The sequence below is a fragment of the Hylaeus anthracinus genome, unplaced genomic scaffold, assembly GCF_026225885.1.
Source record: "Hylaeus anthracinus isolate JK02 unplaced genomic scaffold, UHH_iyHylAnth1.0_haploid 11982, whole genome shotgun sequence".
Classification (NCBI taxonomy): domain Eukaryota; kingdom Metazoa; phylum Arthropoda; class Insecta; order Hymenoptera; family Colletidae; genus Hylaeus; species Hylaeus anthracinus.
Genome location: NW_026534330.1, coordinates 977,369 through 1,001,009, shown reverse-complemented (window position 1 = coordinate 1,001,009; position 23,641 = coordinate 977,369). Strand labels below are relative to the sequence as shown.

At 42.6% G+C, this 23,641-nt stretch overlaps 1 protein-coding gene and 1 long non-coding RNA gene across 4 annotated transcripts; one reads left to right on the top strand and one right to left on the bottom strand.

Annotated features, from left to right (window-relative positions):
• The first annotated feature begins 7,085 nt into the window (after positions 1-7,085).
• Positions 7,086-23,195, top strand: LOC128886015 (uncharacterized). 3 transcript variants are annotated; one of them, XM_054140521.1, is made up of 8 exons: positions 7,086-7,228; positions 13,799-13,935; positions 14,169-14,322; positions 14,524-14,612; positions 19,683-19,826; positions 20,465-20,719; positions 21,839-21,930; positions 22,902-23,195. In XM_054140521.1, exons 2-7 carry the CDS (start codon positions 13,836-13,838, stop codon positions 21,919-21,921), a joined length of 825 nt encoding a protein of 274 aa, XP_053996496.1. In that variant the 5' UTR covers positions 7,086-7,228; positions 13,799-13,835; the 3' UTR covers positions 21,922-21,930; positions 22,902-23,195. The 3 variants fall into 3 exon arrangements, with proteins under 3 accessions (XP_053996496.1, XP_053996498.1, XP_053996497.1); XM_054140522.1 differs by lacking the exon at positions 7,086-7,228 and adding an exon at positions 7,652-7,673; XM_054140523.1 differs by lacking the exon at positions 21,839-21,930.
• LOC128886026 (uncharacterized) lies at positions 10,242-13,112 on the bottom strand. The gene is made up of 3 exons (XR_008459714.1): positions 12,662-13,112; positions 12,360-12,600; positions 10,242-12,164 (listed from the first exon to the last, which is right to left on the bottom strand). It is a non-coding gene; the product is annotated as an uncharacterized LOC128886026 (long non-coding RNA).
• Positions 23,196-23,641: the final 446 nt, after the last annotated feature.

Here is a 23,641-nt window from a genome sequence, read left to right as displayed (position 1 = left end):
ACACGGTCGGCCGAGCGGCAAATCGCCAACAACCGGTTTTATGTTTTCATTTGGAAAAGTGCGCTGTTCACCCCCGTAGACGTATTGGACGTTTATCGATATCTCCCCTATCCGATTTCGTTTCGTCACCGAAAATCAACTGTGACGATCCGTAAAATAGCGAAAATAGGTTTAAGCAGACGATACATTCGAAATGGTGTAGTTTACGAAGGTTAAAACTTTGCCTGAACTCCGAGAGAGTAGAATTGTTTATTTTCGGAATGGGACGAGCTCGCGTTGAATTGCGTTACGTAAAGACTTGTTCGTTTCGACAAGCTAACCTTGAATTATCCCGAAAAAACTGTACGATTCTCTCTATAGGTTTCGAATAAATTCGATAAAGTCGTAGAACCGTTCGATTCGCGAAAGCGAAAAATTCGGCCGGTAGTTGGGGTGTTAAGCGTGCGTTAACCAATGAAGATTTCAAACCTTGCGCGCGTGTATACGCACGAACACGCTTTGGGTCCTCGTATTCCTTGTATTCATATGTTAATGGCGATCGTCCAACATTAAACCGCCGAGTCTAATATCGACTAACGTAATCCAGGCTCGAGGCTTCTAAGCCCCAACATACAGACGCTCTTTCTCTTTCTCCCTTTCGGGTGGTGGCGGCTTTCGGGTCTCGCCTGTATGACAAGTATATTACTCTCCGCGTTTATATCAATTAGCCTCTGACGTTTCGGGGGTGTGAGCACGACGCTAAAAGGGTGGCCAACGATCCCGAAGAGGGTGCACCGACGAACACACCTCCGGTGCTACCCTCTTCTGACTTGGGTGGCGGTGCTACAAAAATCGAAATGATTTTTTTAACAACTTGATCGCGTTATTAAACTGAAACTTTTGTGCAACTAGACTTGTTCTGTCGCGAGTTAACAATCTATCGCAACGAACGACGATCCAAAGGTAAACAGGTCAAACGTGCCCTGGAATGAAAGCTTCGATCGCTTCGGCTAAAGGTATCGCTCGTCTAAGTGGCAGCAGACAAATTTCGTGAATGCTCGGACGACCATCGATCTCTTCTTCGAAAGGCGGAAAGAAGATGGGGTCGAAGGGAGCGGAAAAAAGCAGATATAGAGAGTACGAGGTCGGTAGAGGTGACGGAAACACGGGACACGCCTTGTCGTGGTACAGGGGTTACCGTTTTCTCTCCTCGGGTCCTAGAAATCGGTACCACGGGTCCCTGGCGAGAACCCTCCCATTTGTACCCCCTCGGTATTCACCATTACGACGCCCTTAAATGGATTTAAACGACCACGCCGAACGACAATGCCGACGACACGCAACCGAGCTAGAGCTACTCACCAGCTGGCCAACAATTTTTTGATTTATCGTCCGTCTGACTTTTGCCCTGACGATTCGAAACATCGACAAAAACGTTCGAGGGAGAAAGAGCAAGAGATCGGTAGAGAAACGTCCTAAACATATAGCTTGTCTTGTATCCCGGAAGTGATCATCGATTTCTCTATAAAAGTACACGAATTTCAGTAGCGCAAATCGCAGGAAAATGGAATTTTGTAGACTCCTGAATCCTTCGTCTAGTATCGTTAACGTTTCGTGTCAATTCTAGTGTCCTTGGATCGAACAGACTTTGGTGACAGTTGTCAACCAATCTGCGTTTGATCCATCGAGAAAGAATGCCTAGGTGACGTATTAATATTACCGCGAAAACATATTCTCGATCATTGTTTGAACAAATATTGTCAATAATATAATGTAACTATTTTTGGAAATTAATTTTTAGTTATTTCAACTAACAGAACATGAAATGCGATTGCGAAGTATAGATATACCCTGCGGCCGCCCCCTTCGACCCTCCTTTCGTGTCTCGTTTATAGCTTCTCTTAACTCTACCATCCTCGTCGTTCCGCATTATTTCAGATGACTATGGACATCTTTGTTAATTGGCGAGTCCGCGCTCCGAATGTGTAGCGAATCGGAGATTTACGCCCTTAATAAAGATAGATCGGTAATCCTGTCGCGTGACGTTCCACGACGATTTTCCACACATCTAATTCCATCCATTTAAAGTGTTTCGAGATTCTTGAATTTCCGTGTTTGAGATCGTTGGAAAAATCGATGAAAGAATCGACTGCTCGAACGCTGTCTACGAGGCTTAATGGCAACGATGAAGACTCGAACGGCAGATAGGAGAGGGATCGTTTTCCCGTGATATTCCAGCGGGGCTGAAATAATGTCGTCAAATAACAGACGATAGACAACGACGCCGACGGTCGACAGGATAATCCTCGGGAGACACGAAGATCGGACATCGGACGCGTGCTAGGAACGAGGAGAGCAGACATATTGTCTTAGCGAGTTTCGAAGGCTTGGCAGGGGTTCACCCTCCGGTCCCATAAACGTATTCATGGCTGCGACGGGGGTTCTGCTTAACGTCCACGGAATCACCGCTGTCAATATGAAGCCTCGACGGCTAATAAAGATTGATGACGTTTAATTAAATGCTCGATAAAAACGGCGCGCGTCAGTTTCCCGTGGAACGGTCACGGGACAATGGGTGGTTAACGAGGCATTTTAAATCGACCGCTGTCGATTACGAATCGTGACTCGTCCCCTGGCGCTGTTTAAACCTCGAACGAAAGCGTAAATTTGCCAAGATCCTTTCCTTCTAAAAAGTTGGATCGCTCCCCACGAAATACTTTCGAACACGAGATGGATCGTGTGCGAGTTGAATGGGCATAGACATCGCGAGAGCAACACGTTCGTTCCAAGTGTAAGCCACATTAAGGTCGGTTTAGATAAATGCGTCGAAAGGTGCGAGTGACTCGCGCCCTTTTGTCGCGAGGCATCTGCCCATTGACAATGGTAATGGGCGTGAAATTTCGGAAATCTCTGTTGGATCCCAAAGTCGACGACGCTGTTGGAAAGGACCACGGCGAAGGGAGCGCTGACAAATTCTGGTTTATGGCAGTCAAGACGACCAGGTGGATACAGTCTCTTGTCTGGCAGCATCTTTGCTCTAGGATAAACCGCGCGTCGTCGGTGACACTTTGCACCGTTGATACAAGTCTGCTCCGATACATTTTACTATATTTTACAGAAGCGAGAGACATTTTGAAATTCAGTGGAGACTTTTGCTACGATGAGAAGAAAGTTGAAACATAGTTTGCCAAAAGGTTCTGTTCGTTTATAAGCATATTTTAGACCCCTTCAAAGTAAAACTAAAACTACAGTGCAATCTCGTATCGATGATATAATCCTTCTATTAACACGGAATGACACGAGATTCTTCTGGAACTAAATTTTCTCAGCTGCAGGTATACATCGCGGAACAGAAACGATTTCAGTGGCGCAAAGGGAGGCGTTGTCGCGTGAAATCGTGTCTACCCAAAATATTTGTATTTTTCGTGCATTGTCCATTCACGCGAGGCATTGTCGCTGGCCATGGGTCCATGGGATGCACGACAGCGTTACAGAATGGCCTGCGGTCACGAAATTTTCGTGAATGAGTGTGGCACCCCAATCGGTAGCCCACCCAAATCGCTTAAATATCTTTGAATGTTCCAACTTGCCCTAAACTTAACGGTTCGCGATTCGATCCAGAAAAAAAAAGGGCACCAATTCGATTATCGACAAAGACAACGTCCGGAAACGTCGTCCAGGTGAATCGGAAGGCGACGAGAATTCGCAGAGGACGCGTTTAAAAGGTGATGGCGAGACAAGTCCCGAGGAGAACATAGAGGCGGAAAAGACGAGGTGTGTTACTGCGCAAGAAGCTCAGGACCGGTGAGCGCATGATCCTCCTGAGGCTCGTAAGGTGAGGAGAGCAGCTAATAAGGCGTATCAGTTACCAAGGAGACGAGCTTCTCCTTAACGGCGAAGAAGAATGGCGGACCAGAGCAAGAAGAGGAACTCGGTTGGAAAACTCATAAGTTTCAATTTACTCGGGGATCAGCGTCCTCCGACGAGCTCTACCGAGCAAACGGTACGCCTTATATTGATTTTTGTGCATTTCGACGTTCCCTGGAACGTTTCCACTTCTCGGAGGACGAACACCCTTTCAGCCGGAGAATGCCGGGTTAAAAATCACGTCTACAGGTTTGGAATCCACATAAGCATTTTTGGTATACGTTGCGGTAACTCCTCCATCTCGTCGACTGGAATCCTGTCCAGGATAGGGCTCGAACAAAATTAAACTCAACGTTTGACGCGTAACATGGTCACTATGCACTGTTTGTTTTGCTGCAACCGCGAAACGATTCCACGATCCGCGACGCGAACCTCTTCGTCATGCGTTCAATTTTAACTGACTGTCTCATTCATCGTCTTTCGCAATTCTTCGCACCCACGCGTGGATCCCTATTGCTGATTTTTAACTACGCGACGCCTTGATCTTCGACAAGGTGAAGCGACGTTACACCTTGGTTACTTTTCGGAAACACGTGTCGTTTTCGTTTGCAGCGATGCTACTTCGTATCTTTCTATGCCAAGGGTGTTCCGATGCACATTTATTCGGAGACAGAAGCACTGTTTGTTATCCAGCGTAAAAATGGAACGCATCCTTGTCGCAAAGAGAGAAGATGAGAAACGACAGAGTATTTTTCTGTAAGTTACACGCGACACAAGTACGTCGAAACGTGCCACCCTGTATGTAATGGCGACGGTGTGGGTGATGTGAAACGCAGACGTCTAAATTTGAAACGGGACTGAAGCGAAGAGCTGAGAATTAGGTCAAGCGCTAAGAATTAGGCTGTAGGAACGTTTATGGGTTCGCGTAGAGTAACTTACAATTAGAGTAAGGTAAATCACGATTAAAAACTGTAAAATCCCGTATCGAATTTTAAATTGTGGTATGTTCGAAGGAAATTCACCGAACCAAACTTTCGTAACCGTCTTTCTTAGTTCGCGCTACCGTGTACCATTGACCAATGTTCGCTATTAGCGCGCCAACAGGAAATCTTTGATTTCTTATGCAACGTAACATTCCTGCTGCAGTTTACTTGTCGATGAGATTGGCAGATATCTTCGATCTTAATCGAACTAGAAAATCGATGTTTTTGGCAGATAGTGTAAGCGTTCGTATCAGAAAGACGATATAATGTGGCCTCGAATTTCGTTAGAATGTAGAATTTTTATGTAAATGGCGTTAGTGGATTCACATGCCACGATGGAAACGCGTCATGGGGGCCTATCAACATCGCGCACGCCAGAGTCTGGCCGTGGCCGAATTGAAAATAAATACACCTCATGCCTACCTGTATCGCCGGGTCGACCGGTACACGGCAACAAAAATAGAGTTGCATTTGGAGCACCCGGTATATGCGTGCTAGGAGGTCGGAGCGTATGACCGAAGAGTGCCAAATCTAGAAGATCACCTTTCTTCCGTCCTTCTTACGAGTTTCGGTTAACTATCGCTCCGTTCAACGTATTTCAACATTTTACGATTCCAATGCACGAAACAATTTTGGTAATTCGCTCCTTCTCCAACCTGTTCGAGCAACGTGATCAATGCGTGAACGTTAAATGGATAATAGATCGAAAACACAGTCTCTTTCAGATTGGGATGCTTCGTCAAATGGTTAAAATTAGTTAATACAAGTCGAAAGCAACGACTGCACAGCGATGTATGGCCAGCTTTCAGTTTCTCTTATTTTCATCAGCTCGGTATTTCAGTGTTTCAGTAGCGTCATCGTATCAATCATGTCTCGGTGTATTCGTGTCCAGTGACGTACAATTTAAAGATCACCCGACGTCACCGTGGTGTATTTAAACAGATGTATTTACACCACCGTCGAGCTCGAATCCATTAGTCAGCTTCAAATCCCGAACGGTGCGATAAATCCCCAATGGCAGCGAGTCATTAATATCGAACGAATTCAAACAGATTTACTACGTTTTGGCCTACACTCGAAACCCTCCTCGAGAAGCTGAACGATCGACGCGAACGAATTAAAAATAAATCCATAAAAATGAACGATGCACGTTTTATATTTGGTAGCTTATACTTTGCTGATTCATAGAATACGTTTGCTCTAACGTTCTCCAATTAAGAATAGCCATCGTTACGAGGAAGACACCCAATAGAAGCCAAAATTTCCTTCGAATATAACGTAAACATTATATTTCGACTCGGCACGTGCAATGACATTTTCGCGACAAATATACATACACCGCCTTGAACAGCGCCTCGCCTCAAGGACCGAAACACTGGATACTGCCAATGTCAATTTAGCTCGACGTTACGTATCAAAAAAGTTCTGAAAATCAGACGCGCTGAAAGACGAGATAATTCATCCCAAATGTTTATCGGAGGATCGTTGATTGACCGAGAGCGTAACTTGCCAATACAATGTGAGACTTCCTATACCGTAATGTTTCCTAATTCAATTACGGTCTGTATCGTTGGGACGACGGGATCTTAACGATTCGTTCGACGTATAGAGATAGCTAGACCGCTAAATTGCGCATATGTCTTCCTCCTGGTATGGCAACGTATTTATGATTTGACGAGTATAGGCTTGTATACAAACGGATCAACAACTACCCGCGCTTAATTAACGACTGACTCACGATCAAGTGTTTGGACGATTGTATACGATCGAATCAACGTCTCGTGATCGATGGATACAACTGTAACGTCTGTTTACGAGTTTCTTCCGTGTCAAGAATGCAACGGCGTTGATGTTGTTTTCGATACTTCTATTTAAGGGCGTACATGTGTATAGCGAGTGCGTGGCTCGTGAATTCAACTGATTAAATTTAGTTAACTGTCATTCCTCCACCTATAGATAAGATCCCAGTTATCCCGTAACCTTGACTTTGCTGCACGCGGATGCTCGAGATCGGTTGCAAAAGAACGATCGTAATTCGAGCGAAATTTCGCGGAATTAGGAATCGATCAGAGGGCTGAAAAAGTGTGGGAAGAGGCGCGAAGAAAGAGGAATGCGTGGGCGTGCAAAATAGCGACCGCGAGGATTCGCCGAGGTGGAAACTAAACGGACGCGCAAAACGTAATCAGGGAAAAACGGAAGGTTCCTCTTGCGCGGGGCTGATCGACCAATCGCGATCCGTTGGCGGGGGTTGTGCCATAAATGTCGCGTGGCGAGACGCGGAAACTCGCCGCTGGTCGGCGCCACCGTACCGACGTCCGGTATACTAGTCCACATTTTTGGCGGCAGCCGCCCAGTCTAAGGTCCAATCTCCGAACCGAACGGTCGTCCGAAATACTTAGGTAAAAGACCTCATCTCCATCGACCACCGGTCAAAGCTCGAGTTTATTTGCCATATTTTTCTCTCTATTATTTTCTTTTTTTTTTTTTTGTTTTTCTGTTCGTTGTCACTTGGTTAACGAAACGAACATTTTCTTTCACCGGCGAGAAATCGATCTCGACCGTCTCTGTGCCACGCATGAACACGCAAAATCGAGAAAGAGATCCGTATACCCAGAGAGGGTTGGGGCAGAACTTATTGTTAGAGACAACGTACGCGAGTGCGACACTCGAGGTCGAACCGACCGACACGCTACGAGAGACGGTTTCTTCTACGAGAGGGAAGATCGAAGATCGTTCATCGTCACGTTCGCATTCTACCGATGCTCGTTTGTGCGACAGTGAAAAAAAAGAGGAAACGCCTGACTGGACGTGGTTCTGCCGCTGCTTGTCCTCTGCGTATATTTAGTAGGAATTCGCTCTTCCATTAACCTAGACAGACTGCGCTGTTTTCGTCTACTCACACGTACCCAGTTGCGTTTCATATCGCTCCCTATACACCCTTGCGAATATTTTTAGAACTAATTGATGCTACTAACCACTCGACGATAACGCTAATCGCGGCGTGAGCCACTCGGCCTTCGCGCTTGCTCGATGAGATGAAAACGACCAAAAGTATCGTATTATTTGAAAATCAAGAATTATTAGAAATACGATAAATACACCATGATCGAACGATCGTTCCCGTCTCATCGAATTTTTATCCAATCCCTATATACCACGATAATATGCACGCCAACGATTGTATGTATTATAACAGCTACCCCTCCCCAATTATAACACCGTACCTCCTACCTCCCGTGTGACAAAATCTGTTTTTTGCTATTTTTATCGATACAAACCACATGCAAGTGCGTGCCTGGGGGAACGACTCCGGTGAAATTGGAGTACAAGGTTACCTCGACACACAACGAGCCAGAAAATGGTGTTGAATGGCCGTGTAAAACGACACGGTCGAAAAAACAGTAAAATTACGCTTAAATAAATATCGAAACAGTGCGTGGTTGCGTCACCGTTCTCTCCATACCTAGTGTATTATCGTCAAACTTTGTCCAGTTTGTTTAAGCAGTGTGAAGTGGCAGTTGACGCGGTGATCGCGATCGATTTATCATCGTCTCGTTCGAAACTCGCGAAATATCGTCCCGAATCCGTGGTTCTAATTTCGTGGAGGCGCGCTCGCAATAGTTGGCGCGACGCGCGTCTCGATTTCGCCCCGATCGCATACCAATTCAAGGCAGACTTCGATGGCTGCCGCGTCCACGACACTTCTCGAAAGGTGGACACGGTCGAGTTCGTTGCCAATCACAACCGGCCGAATTGTTTATAATAATTGGCAGCAATTTGTTTGGTAGTTATGTAACGTGCCGCAGTGTACTTATACCGTCGGATAAAAATAGCTAGGGGCCCTCGAGTGCCGCCAAGTCCGTTGTGTCTGTTATAACCGCTCCCTTTCTACGGTTAAATAATTTTTGCCAATGATTAGCGCCATCTCGCGTCATCTACTTTTTCTAGCGTCATCTATTTCTTGCTGGCGCCTGTAAAGCACCGTGGAATGCGTTTTACCGAAGGAATGGCGCGCGTACCGTTTGGATCCGTTAAATAAAAGTTACATTTTCAGTCACGGAATAACTCGTACGTTTTATTTGTAGCGATGCTTTCGTGGTTGAAGGAAAATTAATAACAATCGTGATCGATTGTAGTTAGAAGATATACATAGGTGGACCGGTATAGAGTCGAGTTTGTGTTCTATTCTGTCGAATGTTACAGTTTCACCATGGAGTGAATGTTTTGCAAAGAGTCTTGCACGTTTAAAATTTCCACGAGGTACCGCGTATAAAATTACAAGCACCTAGAAAGACACGCTCCAGATTGCTCATTCTCTTAATATCGTTAAGTACGTCACAAGTGCCAAGAGGCGCCTCGCACCGCTTGACAAGCTAAACTGCGCGTCTGACCGAATTAAGGCGTCACTACTTTCGGCTACATCCGGCTAAATATAACGTCGCGAAAAGGCTACTTTCTAGTCGAAGCGGAACTTGGATCTCGAACCAAAACAATTATAATCGGCTACTAGCATCATTCTATCGACTAATCTACTTTGAAATATGTCTGTCCAAGTATGTACTTGAGTTTACTGACATCATTTATTTAGGTCAACTATCCATCGAAAGATTTACGATTCTCAGTTTCGAAATGTGGTTCGCTATAAATTGTATCCAGATTTCGATTTAATGATTCAACCTAATTTCGACCTTTTCCAGTACTCGAACAATTAAACGATAAACAGGGGATGGAAAGCTTCAAGTAATGGACTACTCTGAGCAATCAAAGCTTACGTCTTCAAGGGAACAGAGCAGGTTTATAATCATTCCGTCAGTCAGGGCTGATCGAAAAATGAATTACCCATTCTGCTAGGCAAAGTTCGATAACTATACGAACCTGGTGCTATTGATTTCCTAAGGGCTTCCCCAGAACTCTACTCGAGCTGTACGATAGAAAACTTTTGATACAACTAGGCAGTCGCTATATTCTAGTAACACCGTTTCACGCGTTTCACCACAACGTGTCGTGTTCGTTGTCTTTTCAGCCGACGGTTAAAGTTTCCGCATCGTAGACCGATACGCCAAAGTTTCCCTCGTTTCTGAGGTGGTGTCGGGTCTCGTGCACCCTTTAACGAGTCACGCGAGACGGCCAGCTTCGCTTATAAAACTTGAAGAAGCGCACGCTCGGGGAATTTGTTCGGTTCCTGTCGAGTTCTCGACGCGAGCCGGTTTTCTAGCACTACTACTACATTTGCGAGCCATGGATGTATGCTTTGGCAAGTGAACTCGGAACTGTCAACGAGCTTTCAAATGAGAATCTAGAGGACATCGTAAATTAAAATTTGTCGCAACGATCTGGCCTATAATTGCTGGGAATAAGGGTAGAATGACGAAATCGTTTTGGTTTTCGTAGACTCGGTTCCATGTCTAGTCTAGGTTTATTAGTGATCTCTGAATACACTGAATCCTCGAATTTACAATGAATCGATAGGACGAACCGCTACAAACAATAGGTTACCTATGTCAATATCAGCCAGGGTAGAAGGAAAGGACAGGTGAAAGTGCGTCTATCGCTATCGCCTGTCACCGAAGAAATCCACGTGTCTACCGAGAGTCTGGCAAATGCCTCGGTTATTCGATTCTTTTGCTCTCACTGCAATTTTGCGAACGCCACGATGACGCATCCAAGTAGAACGCGCAGAAAGCTACGCGTCTGTGTACCTATGAAAAGGTATGCCAGTCGGGACGTATTTCAGTTTTTGGACCTACGCCCCAGATGATTTGCTTGACCGCGCCGCGTGTATTTTTAGAAGCCATCTAGATTACACACGCGTCCGGATGGGGATGTATACCCGCCTCCCCGATTCGAGTTCCTATCGCGGTCTCGCTTCCACCATCGCTGTATTTTTAGAAAAAAATCGAATTCTCGCAAACTAACTACCTCGATACGCAGTTGAACCAAACGAGGGACGATAAAACGTATTTTGTGAATGGACGTTGTACTTGAAATCAAGAAGAACGCGGTTGACCCCGTTTTCCAGGTGGAACGTATTTCTACTCCGGTATTCCGAGTGACAAACTCCGCGCAACTGTTTGCTACTAACTGTTTCGATATCTAGAGGATCCATGGTTAACGAGATGATGTATCGTTAGACGCCTGTAGACGCGCGTTGAAAAGCACTCGTGACGAAAAGTAAACTAACTAACTCTGCTAGTTGTAAGTTAAGTTCTCGCGAAGCAGTAAATTTGCGACATTGATATCGAGCGATTTAAGGTACTCGAGATCCTTGTATGGGCTGTCGATCGTTCGATTATCTTAAGCGGTGTAACTGTCACGCTCGCGAGTAAAAATAGAGAATTCTATAAATTGGAGGAAAACAGCGACGGACGTTTAATGGGTCATTATCGTCACGACGCGACGGTGCGCGGCATAAAGGAGCCCATTCCAATGGGAGTTGGTGAAAATCGGTCAAAGTCAACCGGAGACCCGTCGGCTATGCTGCCTTCGCACAGCTTGGATGTCCACCTGTTTCCGACTAAAAACGGACCGGGGCCCGGGCAGCCTAAATATAGCGACCGCGAATCCGGGACTCTTACGTCACGACGCATCGTTTGCGACCACGACCACCGAGCTTTCTTATTTTTCCCCTTTTCTCGACGTTACGCGACCATTGGCGTATGCCATTGTTATCGACTTCAACGATTCCAACGGACATCCGAGTATCCGATTAACGCTAACGACCATTTTCAAATCATTTCAATTTTGCTTATTTTCTTACATAAAATGTATAAATAATATACCATTGTTTCGTGTATTATTCGATTTAGTAATAAATAAATATTTAGTGAAATATTTTTCCATTCGATAGATAAAGTAGTGTGTGTAGAATCAGTCATTTGATCGATCGAGGTGGAAATAGGTACATATTTAAAATAAAATGTCGGTATACATTTGTGTGATTACCGACTGACGAAACACTTGCTCTACTGACGCAGACCCTAGAGACACCTGTTAATACAATCGAACAGTATTTTATTCTCACGAATAGAGAAATAGGTGGTGCCACCATCTAACGCGACAAATGGAATAAAATACTTGGTCAAAAAATTGTCGATGATATTCTAACTGACTTTCAATCTTTCTCAAACGATAATTACACGAAGCATTATCTATTCACACGTCAGATATGTGTCATACATTGAATAAATGTGTCTCCTGCATGATTTTTGAACGTTTTACGAGAAAATTAACATAAAACGTGTCTCTCACCCCTCTTCCAGAAAGATAGCGTTGTCTCGGTTGTCAGCTTCTCTGGCCTCGTGTACTAGGACTGGATCGTAGATCGCGCTGGTTAATCTAAGACAGAAAACAAAGAAATATTAATATCTCGTTCGAATTATTAGCAGTGTACATATTTAAATAATTCTAATACGTAAATGTAGATATTCACGATCCATCTAATTCCAAACGCCATTCAATTTCGAGTTCGTCACGTTTATGTTCGAAGATATACATATAAATTATTAACGATTATTTAACAGAGCAACTAACCTCGATAAACAAAGTCGCCTAATGTGTAATTAGATCCATTTTGGTGTTAATTAAACGCTTAATGTCAATTATTTAAACGTTGAACATGTAACAAGCAGCTTGGTTATACCCCGCGCAAACACTTCCCGTACTGAATTTCGAAATCAGCCGTGCCAACCTTTCAAAAATGAACATTCCCATCGATGGCAATTGACATGTTTAAAACAAAAAACTTCAAATTCCGATTGGATTCGACAAATTCCTAATGATTAATTTCATCGTTAGTAAGGTATATTTTGAATTAGGATTGGTAAAATGATTACCAGAGATTAGAAATTACTAGAAGCAACTAGATTAATGGCCGGAAATGGATCCGATCGCTGGAAATAAATGTTTGAAGAAAGACGATTAATTTATATTACGTATTCCAAATTTACTCGGTTGACCTTCGATCGCTCTTGCCGAGAATGAAATAGGAATACGTGCGAAAGCGTCGGATGATCCAGGCCGAGTATGAGTGCGAGTGTTGCTAAAATTAGCTGCGCAGTTGCGTCAACAAAAAGAAAAGACGATGCTCCTGTTTGTGTCGCAGTCCTCGATTGGCTGATCCGGGGAATGCCGCGGCCAATCCTAATACCCGTAATACTATTCGGTATTCGAAAACGGAACGATAGTAATTTTCGAACGCGGGAACTAAATTCAGATTTTCGCGTCTCATTCAATCAACTATCTCATTGATATTTTACTCGTTGATGTACCATCCAACTTTTACTCTGTACGTTTATGAATTACATTTCTGAATTAACTCAATGATTCTTAAGAACAATAAATCGATTTGTTGTTTTTAAAACTCAGTAACTTTCAGCAAGCAACGATTCGTATATTATTAGATTTAGAATAGAACCATTTCTTTTCAATGTCGTGAACATACACAATTGCAAAATCGTCTTTACTAAAAATTACGAAGAAATCGACCGTGAAAAATTGACACGCTATTCTTAGAAAACGACACGATGCCAGCAAACGCCTTTGCGGATAATCGTCGATAATTCTCGTATTTTTAGCTGGTTGACAGCCTGCTAGCGTTGCAAACTCTAAAATTGTCGAATTCGAGATGCCATCGCACTCGTGTTTTTACTTACATATATGTTGTTAACGGAATTAGAGAAATCGCGTCAATGGACAATTTCGTGAACTGAATCAAACATTAACGCACTTGAATGCATTTGCAATATTTACTCCCATGCCCGATAAAATTCCATACTGTTACAGGAAGAGCGATTTTCACTTTTCAAAGTAAATAGTATCACGTCGAAATTCGTGAACGATCTTCCTTTTCTGACGCCAAGTTAGGTCGCGTGGCACGTCTGGCCAAGTTGAAGCAAGGAAATACGCCAATACAAAAATAATGCAAAACTCGATTCAAGGTACTTAATCAAGCCTGCCTTCGTTTGTTTCAGCGAACGAGTGAGTTTAACAGTTCAGTAGAGCGGTAAAATGGACGCGCGCTTCAGAAGCAATCTCGACATGATTGGGCGCAACGAGCCCATCACAAGGAAAGCCAAATTCTGGCAAAGTTATGTCCGAGCCTTAAAAGGTGTGTTCTATATTCTCCAAGTAAACCCAAGTAAAAATTGTCCATTCTTTATAAATAACAAAATGTATACCACGCTACGATGCAGATCTATTGGCATCCACGAGTAGACTTTACCTTGAAGGTCCTCGACCCTTCCTCTATTTCTGCTTCCTATCGTAGCTGTTCTCAATCTACTACCTGTAACATATATACGTTTTCGAAATAGTAAGTAAATAAATTTTTAACGATGACAGGCACCGATGATATGAGGGCTCCTGAACACACGCACAGACCCCGCAGCATTTTCCGCTCTGATTACCCTGAGCTGTCCTCCTCGTGGCCTTTCGGAAAGTCTATCTTTGAAAATCCCATTCACGCGGCCGATCGCATCAATGTTCCTGGATACAGGTACGTAATCGTAGCGCGCTTCCTCTTATTTCCACGATACAACCAAAAACATAACCATGGATCTTTAAGCTCGTAGAGATATTTATCCCGAGTGTAATCGAACACTGACCTTTCGGAGAAGAATGCTTGCTCCTAGTCGAAAGAAAATTTTCAGTTTCTGATATGTCTCTGTTAAGCGTTATCTTTCGTTTCTTTTTTAAGGTACTTGCCCGTTCACCGTGAGATCTACGGTTACTCACCGAGGCAGATCTACCCCCATCAATACAAACCTGTAGAACGCTTCACCCCCGGTACGTACTAAAGAACTCTGAGCAAAAGTCCCAAAGAGAGTGAACGACGTCTGAATTTAAAAAAAAAAAAGAAAGTCAAAACAGAACAAAAGAATCGAAAGCGCGAAACGAAACGACATACATCTCGAAAGACAAACGAGAGATTCTCACCGCTAACGGCTAAGTGAGAACGAAACCAGAAAGAAAGAACGAAACGCATGAGAAATGGAACGAAATCACCAATCGTCACTGTGTACTGTTAATCCAAATGATTATATATAACCGCTCGTTCTCGGGTTTTTTTTTTTCTAGTTTAATTAAGTACTTGTCGAATGTAACCAGGTGCTTTTGGCTTCTGGTTGAAAGAGAACAAACCGACAAAAAAATATCTTAGAAAATATAAAATGAGAAAGCATAAGGAAAGGCAAAAGGCATAGCGGACATGTCGGAGGTGTCTGTGTCTCGCGATCGCAACCGTCCCTCCGAGGCCTTTCTCAGAAGCCAGAAACGCCACTCGGAGGTTCCGTCTCGTACCCAAAGCCTCCACCTTTGCCTGCACTCGATCGTAACTAAAAAATACAGAAAATTAGATTCTATTGTTACGTGTCATCCCCTCCGACGTGTGTGAAACGCGTATGCACCTAATCAGACCGTGTTAAGTAAACTCGAAATCATATAATATTATCGATAATCTACCTTCATACCATACCATATGTGTACCACTAATTATTACTCTACACATCTTTGTATCTAAGTTATTATACGTATATGTCGCTATATGAAAACATGCATCTACATACAAAATATATAATATGTTTAAATATGTCTAAGACTTGTCTGCTTCGCGAGTCTTTCCGTGAACGGACGAATCATTTCTCCGTCTCTTGTGTCCTCCATAAAACGAAAACATCGCTCTTCTACCTTCCAAAGACCGAATTATAGACGTCACTGCTACGCGAAACATAGGAGCAACGGCTGACATCCACCGATGATCGACGTTTCATCTCGCCAATCGAGTGTCTTATTAATCGACTCTGCTGTACACCAGAGATGGGCAAAGTCTGGTTTGAGTAACTAATAACGATTAACTTCGTAACAGCGGATGAGGAATGGTCGCTTGACTATACGAAACTCGATCGATACTAGAATGAACGTTTACACCAAGGAAACATTTGTCGTAATTGAAATTTGTTTGTGATAGTTGAAAATTAATTTTAACGTCACTTAATCGCCATAACCGCGCTGCAGCATCGCATAACATAATTTCGACTAGAATGGTAAACGAGTGTTAGGACGAGTGGACAAATGACGTATGTAGATTGTAGTGGCCATTTCTGTTTTCTATAATAAGCGACAAACTTGGGCAAGTGTGACGAACGCGGTAGTAATAGGGACAGTAGAGCCAGTAGCAATGAATTAACAAACAAATTAATGCGATTAACTAATCAAGTGAAACATTGGTGGATGTGTCGCACCTGTTCGATGACTCAACGCACGCGAATGTGTCGACGGATGGGAACGGCGACGACCTACGAATCAGACGACAGACGAAACGATCGAGCCATCATGGATCATCGTTCATCAATCACCGATCATAAAGATCATCTTTGTTCGTCGATCGCCCAGAAACAAAAATCGATAAGCTGACCCGCTTCCAGGGTTAAAACATGGACAGCTCTGATTCTAATTTCTTTCCAGGCACTAGACCAAACATGTGGCAATTTCTCAAACGCACCATCGATTTGAGCGACCTTAGGCGACAACAAATTATACGACACTGGCAGACGAATGAGCGAAACGTGCTTACTACGCGAGTGCAACTTCGTCATTGCTTACGGAGAAAGTTCTACTAACCGTGATCATCCCTCTACCAATCTCTTCTAACACTCGACTAATCACCAAACTCGATTAACGTCTTGACCTTGAGTATTTCATACACGACACACAGGACAAGTCAGAATACGAAAGACTTTTGTTAGAAATCATCAGTTCTGTCATCGGAAATCGGTATATACTCGCTCCAATGGTCTCATGTTTTCACGACAATCCAGATCTTACAGATATAAAATAATAATTGGCCAGGATCATTCGTCGCATAGGTATTAACAAATTAACGCATACCCTTGACACTTTATCCAATCTTTCTCGTCGATAAAAGCCAAGCAGAGCTTGGATACAAGCGCACACACCGTATTCTCTCTATCGTTGTGTTCAAACGATCGGCAAGAAAATGTGACGACCTTCCACGGTTCAAAGAACCAAGGAGAAGAAATAATTTGCGATCGAAACCATCTTGAAACAGTGGCCAATCAAGATTTCACAAGCACGAGAAAACTGCTGTATACCGATACGTCAAATTTTTAATAAAGTTAATATGGCACCGAGAAACAAGACCAATTTGATGACGATTTTGAACTTTTTCTCGATGATTTTACCAATTTTTGTTCCATGTGACCGTGAGTTTTTGTCCAATCGTTACTTAGATTTTTGTAACATTTTTATAAGCGTCGTTTATTTTTTTTTGCGATGGAATGTTTTCGTCACGTTTCGCTAACGACGCTAATAGTACACTATTTTTACGTTTTTGGGGTGAGTGGAAGGTTAATATCTAATGAATATTTGGCTACTGCGAGAAACTGTCTGGAAAATTAAATCTTGCAGCTGAGGTGGAGGTCGCCGTTTGATTTGAAGTAACAAGCGCCTCGAATTTGGATCGTGAAATAATCGCCAAAAAGAAGCGAAAAGTTTTTGAAAATTTTCACAAGTAGAAAGGAGTGCCTGACGCAAAACAAAATGTGACTGTATGGCGAGAGTTCGAACTCAAAGACAGCGGAAAGAGACTGTAGTAAGAGAGCGAAGTACACGAGAAAGTAATTCATGAAGCCCAAACAAAGAAATAAACTAGAATTCACAATGGCCGCCAAACTTGAAAAAGCTGGAAATTTTCTCACGACGCTTTTGCGTTTTAATTTCTACTACCGATTTTTTCCGTTAAACGTCGTCGCTTGTCTCCCCTTATTGTGAGCAGTAATAAAAAATAGAGTAGCGTTTACGATGAGTAAAAAGGCAGACGCAAAGACGATAGGAAAGAATTGATAGCGACTGTATTAATACACGCTCTAATTTATAATAATGCGCACGCGAATCGAGCATTCTTTTTACTAACAAACGACAGACAGTGCAATTAATTTCAACCAAATCCAGAAATTTCTATCTTTTTCAGGAGTTGGCATGTACTCTTTTTTAAGCCCAACCCCGTCCACCCCTGACCTTTACCAGCTTAAGTAATCCAACTATATAGGCTGTCCTATAAATACATGGTATGAACCAGAAGCAGAGGAATCCTTTCGAAAAGATAAATCAAGAATATAGAATCTCAATAGCTTCGATTTCTTTCATCTATCTATGGGACAGCCTGTATGGCTTTACCCTATGGCAGTACTTATCGATACTAATTAATTGGGCGATTAGAAACCACGATGGTGTAGAAAAAAACACATTACGAACTGTCACATAATAGTACTATTAAATAAAAGTCGCAAGAGGAATCGATATTAAGAGATTCAGGCAACGATTACCGATACTTTCATTAATTGGTAGCCAGAGGAGCTTTTCGATAGTTCACAGAAATAATATTTGGTACACGAGAGACGATGCTAATCGATCGGTAGCGGCTAGACAGTGTGTCAGTTGAATCGAGTAATTATTTTTCGGAAATTTCGAGCTGAACCACAGCTTTTTTCCGTCACCTCTCCGTCGGGGGAGGACGATTTTTTGAAGCAGTATTTTTTGGTCCTGTCAGGTCAGTATGCTTTTTCTCCACAGCTACACGTGACGTCGTGTTATTTTTCTTTTACTTTTTTTTTCTATCTTTTTTTATTTTGTGAGAGCGTCGAGATTTTTCTTTTGTCCTCGAAGGAAAGAATTCCGCGAACACCCTAAGCTTTCAGAGGCTAAATTTGTTTTATTTTTTTTTAAGTAGGAGAAACACGCACGGCTGACTACTACACGAAACAGGGACAGAACCCTCGCGCTCTAACACTTTGCGATCCGATTAACTCGTTACGTCCATGTCGGTGTCCTGTGAGAACGAAATTCGGCACGTTAACCTGTTTATTCATTTTTTACGTTGATGTAAAAATGTTGCATGAAACTACAGGTTGATCTAAGAATAGCGGTTGAAAAAAATATCACAAGCTTCTGCATCCGGTTCCCATGTTTTAGATCACCCTGTACATTCTTGATAAATAGTCCAACTATCTTATAACGAATGCACTGTCGCTAACTAGAAAGACATTTCTTTAACGTGAAACAGGCGCTTGACGCTAACACACTAATCAAGAGAAAATTCAGGCCACACGGCGAACCGATCAACCGATGGTACGCACGGTTTTGATACGAGATGTCGTGATCGTTCGTAGATTGTAGATTATGGTATACAGAATGATTAATTGGAGAAAAAACAAATGGACGAGAGGAATCCATAGTTTAGTGATATGTTGTTATGTGGACTTGTTATTTTTTTTTTTTTTGTAGCGCAACAGATCGGATCATATCGATCGATATGGATCCTCTTCAGTGCGAAAGAAAGGATGCAACCATTTCAAAGAACTTTCTTTCCCCCTTAAATACATGTGCGTTTTAGAAATTTCGTGCGTCCTTCTTTTGCTCGAAGATGCAAGAACGTTTTTTCAAACGTTCATCGACAAACTAAACAATTTTAATCGTGGTAGTAGACGAAGAACGTTTGGAAACACGCTTCGCTGTTTATAAGTACATCTACAGCATCCCTGCACGGAATCAGCCGAACAGCGAAAAATGAAAAATTAGACGATCTTGTTGGTCAATAATAGGGTAGAGCATGAATTCGGAAGAAGGAACCAGTCGTCAAAAATAAACGAAACACTGTGATCACCAGTGATATCTTTGCTGAGGTCTTCGAACAATGTGTTGCAATTTCTCAAGAGTTACATCCTCTAATTATTTTGAGCAGCATATCTCGCCGCGTTCGCAAGGTTCGGTTTACCCGGCGGGGATGCTTGTTTAGTTGCCACGAATTTTTGTTTCAATGCCATAAATATCACGATACAGCGAAACCATTCGACCCTGAGAAAGCTTGGACCGACCATCTGAACCGTTTGGCAGACATCGACAGGATGTACCCAAGCAAAACGCCTCTACTCTCTCGGCATATAAGCCCTCCGCTCAGTGCGAAACGATTGTTCGACATCCACGGTGAGTACTCCTCGTTGTGGTACTTGAGTCGAGAGACGAGACCAGTAGACAGTTTCCCTTCAGCCCCGAACTTTAACAACTGAACAAAACATCTCTCTGATAAATTAAATTGTATTTAATTAGTACAGCGTTGAGAGTTGTTAGTGGTGGTCGGTGAATCGGATCGAGGGGAAGTTGTATCCAGTCTTAAAAATTGTGTGCGGAAACTCGTCTTTTGTGGAATCACAGAAAATAGTGGGATCATCTAAATTTTAATGAAATCAGCTTTAAGTTGTTTAAGATAGTGCGAGAATACCGAATAGGTATCTTCGATGCACAGTTGTCTATTTCGATTCTGGATATTACGTTAAATATGTAGTTGGATAACGCGATACCGTACAAGTGTTCCGACAGTGACAAGTATTGTAATTCCATATGATGAAATACTTGAGCCGCGGTGATTGACAACTACCAACAGAAACGATATAAATGTAGCAGTTGTTCTTTTAAATGGCTCTTCAAAATAATTGTTACACCCCTAATGACTGGTGCTTATTACGCAATCGAAGCAAGGATTCATTAAAATTCGGAAGACCTGGATAATGTAGAATAGCTCGCAATTTGACAAACGTGTTTTCGAGAATGTTGTTTAATTTCAGGTAACCTGTTATTCGATAACGATTTCTTACCGTCTTTCTCTACATTGCTTCGGAGGAAGCCTTTATTCGACCTTCTCGAACCATCACCAATGGCACCGGTCAGTGCGTTCACCAGAGACCCATGGTGGTACCCGAGCTACGCTCCTTATATCCCGGGCTATGCTCAAAGAGCCACCCCGTTCTATCTAAGGGACAGTTACCTTAGCCCTGTAAAGCGTAGCTACCTGTGGAGCCGACATCCAATCAGGCCTCTCGGTATGTACACTTTTCTTTCATTATCCCCGACACTACAGCAATACGTGATCGCTCTTTATCTGGAGAAGTTACAGCTATGTCGTAAATCTTGAAAATTGGGGGAAGGTATGGGACCTATTTAGCTCGGAGCTTCGTAATTGATGTACAGGAGGAAGGTAATTATTTCTCCAGACGGAAAGCGAAACTGTTGACCTGAAAAAAGAAAAGACAAAAGTTAGAAGAGTAACAACTTTTGGATTTCTATTCTCGGTGTTTGTTGCGAAATCAAAAGAAGAAACTGTTCGCAGAAACACGAAACGCGTGATAATTGTTGCGCTATCGCTACTTATGACATCAGTTCTTAAAGCGTACATACAAATTTAACGATTATTTTGAGATCTCCTTCGCGCAAAGTCTTCCGTGCTCGCATTCTTTTCGTTACGTAACGCCGAAAAAATTACATTTGGCATTATCTAAACAGTTGTTTTGCGTGTTGGCACGCGCGCAGATATTGTTGTATCTTAAACAATCCGCGAAATTCGCGAAAGCTCGTGCCAACCGCGACCGTCGACTTGCAACGTTTAGCCAAATGATTTTTTTGCTTTTTGACACTTTTGACAAATCGATTAACCGCGTCGAGTAGACGGGTCTCTATTAAAATTGCTAACGTTAAATAGCGTAATGAACTTTGAAATTTACACGAGTTTCGCAGTTAGTTCGAGAAACGTTAAAGGAGCATCTCAAGATAGAAAAATTACGATTCGTACAATGACGCGTTTCGCTATTATTAAGGGAGGCAATGATTATTTCGAGAGACTTGAAAGAAATTAATCGCGTTGCTTTTCCTCGACTCGTTCAGTAAACTTCATAAACTCCAATAACAATGCTGCTGAGTTCGCAGCATTGTTTTGTCCCGACGAGGCTTCACCTTGATACGAAGCCCTGTGCTAAGTCGATCAATCGTTGTTTACGTTGCAAATTTTCCTACTGCTCGCGTTTAATTTGTCGACGAATCGTGGAAACTGAAAATAAGTGAATTTTCGCGACGGATGACGAGTCGACGTCGAGTAAGAGAGGAAACAGAAAATTCATCAGTAAACGTAAATGATACGGAACACGAATATGTTTGTTATATTTCAGGAGCGTTATACTACTATTATTCGCAGCCAGTTCCACGATTTCACTTTAGCAGCCCGTGGTACAATAAACGTACCACATATTAAGAAAAAAAAGTGAGCGATAAGATTAAAATGTGGCCAAGTGTTTTGTCCCCTCATCCTTTACTCGTTAATATAGTAAACAAATAATAATCGAAAACAGACGATGACGTCATCGCTGTGCATATTTCTGGTTACGATTAGATGTACTTTATGATTAACACGCAGCTAAACGTAACAAGCATTAATAAGAACAACAAAAATATCAGTTTGAACAAAACCCGTGTTACGTGGTTTGTTCGGACGAATGTAAGCAGCGTCGATCTTAACCGTGTCATCGTAAAATCATGAATCATTTGTTCGTTACGTTACGTTACGTTACGAGATACATAATCATCCAATTAAAACAAAGAAGAATTGTGTTTAAGCAGCGCCACACAGCTGTCTGTATTTTGTACGTGACTTACGTGCCTGTATTTCCAACGTTCCCTTCTAATAGGTCTGTTTACTCGAAACGTGTTCCTCTATGTACACTTTCATTTGACTAATATGTATATACATATACACATGTACATACCGATGGAAAATCGAGCCCGTCCCCTGCAGAGACAGATACTCCCGGAATTTTAATAAGCCCCTAGCATCCAGTTCTCGCAAGAGCTCTGCTCCGTCAATAGTTTGTGTTTTTGCAGACTATGTTCGAACTTAACACAAGCTTTAGATGTAACTCGAGATATCGACTGACACCGACAACTCGATCTGTGTCAACCACTCATTTTCCATTGTGAAGATTCTCCTATCTCCCCCCCTCCCCCCTCCCCCCCTCGCCCTCTTCAAACGTATTCTAATTCGTATTACATCAATTGTGTCCCAGTTTACGCTTTGAGAGTTCTACGAAAGCCGTGCATCCCTTTCAAATAACAAACATTGTGCTTACAATCAAAAATACGGTCACGTTAACAGAACTCTCGAAGCTACTTTCGCATCGTTTTCCTTTTTCATCGATTGATTTTTGTGCCTGATAGATCAATCGGTCTTTTTTCCAGCTCACGTCTACTGATGACTGTGTCGCCCCACATGGAACGCATGATACGAAAAGAAGCGATGAAAAAAGTGAAATAAAACCACGAAAAAATAAAACAAAAAATAGATATGAAACAGTATTCGCATCGTATCCCAAAAAACCGTTCGACACCTATTGCCTGACTCTTTGTCTTTTGTTTCTCACAGTGCGTACCATCGTCCACGGAGTTTTATTTATTAACATTTCTCGACACCATGGTTTATTGTACTCTTCATACGTACTGTCTACGAATAAAATAAACACTGCCCAAATTTTACTACAAGATGTTCCTTTCTTCGACAACGCGGATAACTTATCGTTATCCGTAAAAATCGACGATACGATCTAAAACGAACAACCATCGACCATGGGAACAGGTTTGTACAACAATATGCATGTTTATTATCTGAAAGTTTTACATCTTTTGGATGTCATTGCATAGACGTGCACTGCCGAGATTCGAGTACTTCATATTTATTTGCTATGTCATAAAATATCGTCGAATCTCGACCGATCAGCCTTTTACAAATATATCTGTGTACTTATATAATTTCTGAGTCTCGGACAAAACGCATATCGAGGGATCACAACCGCTTCTTTTACAATTAAACTTATAACGGGAGAGGGAAGGACAAGCCGGAGCACGGAGGGAAGACGGTCGATTAATTCGACTCGCTAAAACGTGACTGTTGCAAGTTCTTTCTATCTAAATGCTAAAAGGAG

Coding starts and splice junctions, on each gene's coding strand:
- LOC128886015 (XM_054140521.1), top strand. CDS start 13,836: ATGGACGCGCGCTTCAGAAGCAATCTCGACATGATTGGGCGCAACGAG. Junction 13,936..14,168: donor TTATGTCCGAGCCTTAAAAG/GTGTGTTCTATA, acceptor TAACGATGACAG/GCACCGATGATATGAGGGCT. Junction 14,613..19,682: donor TGTAGAACGCTTCACCCCCG/GTACGTACTAAA, acceptor ATCACGATACAG/CGAAACCATTCGACCCTGAG.